The sequence below is a fragment of the Nannospalax galili genome, unplaced genomic scaffold (genome assembly GCF_000622305.1).
Source record: "Nannospalax galili isolate Female #2095 unplaced genomic scaffold, S.galili_v1.0 scaffold3527, whole genome shotgun sequence".
Taxonomy (NCBI): domain Eukaryota; kingdom Metazoa; phylum Chordata; class Mammalia; order Rodentia; family Spalacidae; genus Nannospalax; species Nannospalax galili.
Window position 1 is genome coordinate 16,257 of NW_008356705.1, and position 3,554 is coordinate 19,810.

The 3,554-nt window shown below is 36.7% G+C and overlaps 1 protein-coding gene across 1 annotated transcript in view; it reads right to left on the minus strand.

The window, feature by feature from the left end:
• LOC103751327 (tudor domain-containing protein 5-like) overlaps window positions 1–1,708 on the minus strand; it is a gene marked incomplete at its 5' end in the record, with an annotated part of 14,254 nt that extends 12,546 nt beyond the window's left edge. The window contains 2 exon segments of the mRNA XM_008854714.1: window positions 1–97; window positions 1,500–1,708. The exon segment at window positions 1–97 is cut by the window's left edge and continues 1 nt beyond it. Coding sequence (XP_008852936.1) covers window positions 1–97; window positions 1,500–1,708 — 306 coding nt within the window.
• Between the last annotated feature and the right edge of the window lie 1,846 nt (window positions 1,709–3,554).

The following is a 3,554-nucleotide window of genomic DNA, read 5'->3' on the forward strand; positions in this document are numbered from 1 at the left end:
ATGGAAGTCTGCATAATTTCTTTGCACGTAGAGCATCTGGTGGGATATCATGGTTTGCCACTGCCAAGCTGAGCTGTGATTTGTTTGTTTCTACTTGCTATCACGTACAGCATCTGGTGGGATATCATGGTTTGCCACTACCAAGCTGAACTGTGATTTGTTTGTTTCTACTTGCTATCAGTGGGGGAAAGGGAAGAAAGAAATCATAAAAGGCTTTAAAGAATATTTCAAATCCTATGACAATATTTCTCAAAGTATATTTTATGAATCACCTTTATCACAGTCATCTGGAAAATTATAAAACTGCAGATTCTTGGGCTCAAGCCAGAATTACTGATTCAGAATACTTAAGAATGAAGCATACAGCCAGGCATGGTAGCACATGTCTTTAATCCCAGCACTCGGGAGGCAGAGGCAGGTAGATCTTTGTGAGTTTAAGGCCAGCCTGGTCTACACAGTGAATTTCAGGCCAGCTAGGGTTACAGGGAGACCATGCCTCAAAAAACAGACAAAAAGAAAGGAAGGAAGGAAGGAAGGAAGGAAAGAAGGAAGGAAGGGAAAAGAAAAGAATGGAGCTTACAATCACATATGTTTAAAAAATATTCAAGTGACTTTTACTTACATAATGAAAATACTGGCCAAGGAGTTAAAGAGTGCTATGCAAATGTCCTCAACAAAGTGAGCAACATAACATCTCAAATATTTAGGCTGATGTATAATGGATTTTCATCCTACCTAATAGATAACTTTAAGGAACGGATCAAATTCCAGGCTAGTCTTCCAATCAAAAACAGGATTTTGCAATCACTCTCATTCTAAAATAAGTTTAAGTGAGCAACATAGCATCTCAAATATTCAGGCTGAGGTATAATGGATTTTCATCCTACCTAATAGATAACTTTAAGGAACGGATCAAATTCCAGGCTAGTCTTCCAATCAAAAACAGGATTTTGCAATCACTGTCATTCTAAAATAAGTTTTTTTTCCTCTAGGCCTCCTTAATATAGCAGGCTTTCAAAATTTCTTCATTCTATGGAAGAAGCCAGCTACTGTAAAGAATAAGCAATTAATTCCTTGGTAGCAATTAAATAAGTGGGAGACTAAAACACAAAAAAGAAATTGTATGTGAAGATGCAATGGAGAAAAATTAAAAGGACCAAATAGGTGAGAATGGGTACAAATTGTTATGGTACAGAGCCCAAACACAGCCTCTACACTCTCTAAAGCCAAGTCCTGAGGATTTCAAATCTCTCCTGTGAAACTCGGGAAGAGAGAAATCAGCAATGCCATTAGGAGAGAACTGTTAAATTTCAATCATCTGAAAATAGAAAATCTGAAAACAAGAAATGTGACAGAAAGTGACTTTGGACAAAAGAACTGCTCTCCTCTAAGATGATGTATCTAGAAATAAGATTTTTTCCCCTAAGTAGAACTTTGGTTTAAAGAAGTGCTTATTCAGTTACTTTGCCTAGTCTACAAAGTCTTTAAATGCCATTTACCAGCTGTAAAGATTTGACCACCAGATTAGGCTTCTTGTAAATCTTCTGCTCTGGCTCTTTGTGGTTCTTCAAAGGGCAATCCCATGAAGTCTTCTTAGGTGCTGTAGCAGACAGTGAATTTCTGGAGGGACTGGAGCCCCAAGCATTGGTTTCTGTTTTCTTGTCTGGTTGAACTAAACATGAATTTCTGAGTGATGAAAAAGCTCTACCTGAAATGGAAAATACAGTATCTGTGCTTATCTATTACAGTATGGGTACCACAGTTACTAAGCATTTTCTGTATGCTGGCACTGGAGAGATGATGAGCAATGTCAACTTGTCCTTGCAGACTTTTCAGCTGGAGACACAAGGAAAGTCCTAGATGAGAAACAAATCCTACATTTTTTCACATTGGGGCAAAAGGAGTTTGTAGTTTGGTAAGGTGTCTTAAAATATGGTAAATGGTCTTATTTTTCATCTTCCTGATTTCCATTAATTAATTCTTCTAATTGGGCAGTGAACATTCACTGCTTAATGTACAATGTACACACTTTTAAATATTCTATAATATTATGTCTTAACTCTAAGAGACTTACAAATCAACCACATATTTTGTTGAAATTTATGCATGTATGATGTATGACATATATACATGTATGTATATATGCATGAATACCAGTGTTTGGCACATTAATGCAATCCTCAGATCTACAACCAAGAGACTCCTAAAGAAATAAAGTCATAATCACATTAAGATGTATGTACAAAAACATTTATCAAACAGGATGTACCTCAGTGGCTGGATGCTTACCTGGTGTGAATGAGGCCCTGAGTTTCATCCTCTTCACAGCAAAATTAATAAAAAGTTAAAAATATTAATCACCATGCTTTCATAATGATAAATATGGACACATTCTTAATATCCACCAACAGGACACTGATTAAACAAAATATGTAAGAATTGTATACAGGGGTCTGGAGAAATGGCTCTGCAGTTAAGAGCACTGGCTGCTCCTTCAGAGGACCCAGCTTCGATTCCCAGCATCCACATGGCAGGTAACAACCATCTGTAATTCCAGTTCCAGAGAATCTGATGTGCTCGTGTGACTTCTGCAGCCATTTCACAACACAGGTACACTTACATACATGCAGGCATTACATTCATATACATAAAATAAAAATAATAAACATTTAAAAAAGAATTGTATACAAGTGAAAAAATGAAGACACATTTATCCTGCTTAGCTACTTAGACCCTCCTCATGCTATCCCCACCCCTACTTTGGGCTTAGGCCCCTCTCCTGGCACGTCAGAACCCAGCAACCAAATTCCCATAGTCTCAAATTGGCCCTAGGACCCTTTTTTCCTGCAGGGGAGCTCTTAACTAGCCAGCCTGGAACCATCCTGATCAGCCAATAAAAAATCAAAAGTGAGAATCCGAGACACAGACCAAGTAACTATTCACACCTGATCAGAAAGCAATTAAGCTACATCAACAATATAAACAGAACCAAACTACGAATAACAAGCGCAGATTAGAATTTCATATCAGACACACAACCAACAAAAGAAATCCATGTGCCCACTCCACAACACAAAAACACAAATATGAAAATCCAAGATATGTCCTCACGAAAATCTACCAGTCCTACAGAAGTGTACTACAATGAGAATTTCCCAGAGGAACCCCTGGCCACAGAATTTAAAAGAACAATCATATATATAATCAAAGAATTTATCGGCTTAAAAAAACACACACAACTCAAAAAACTCAAGACATATAAGAATAAATCCTGACTGAAGCTCAAGAAAATATGAATATACAGCTGAATGAAATGACAAATTCAATTCAGGATTTGAAAAGTGGATTCATGAAAGAGAAATATTGAAGAAAACTCAAGATGAGATAAGAAAGAAGTGAAAAGCTAAGTAAACTAATTTGAAATGACAGTAGGAAGCTGCACTACTAGAATAAATGAAACAGAAAACAGAATATCGAGATTGAACAATAAAGTTAAATAACTGGACTGCTCATGCAAAGGCTATGAAAAATCAAAATATAGGAATGGAATATGC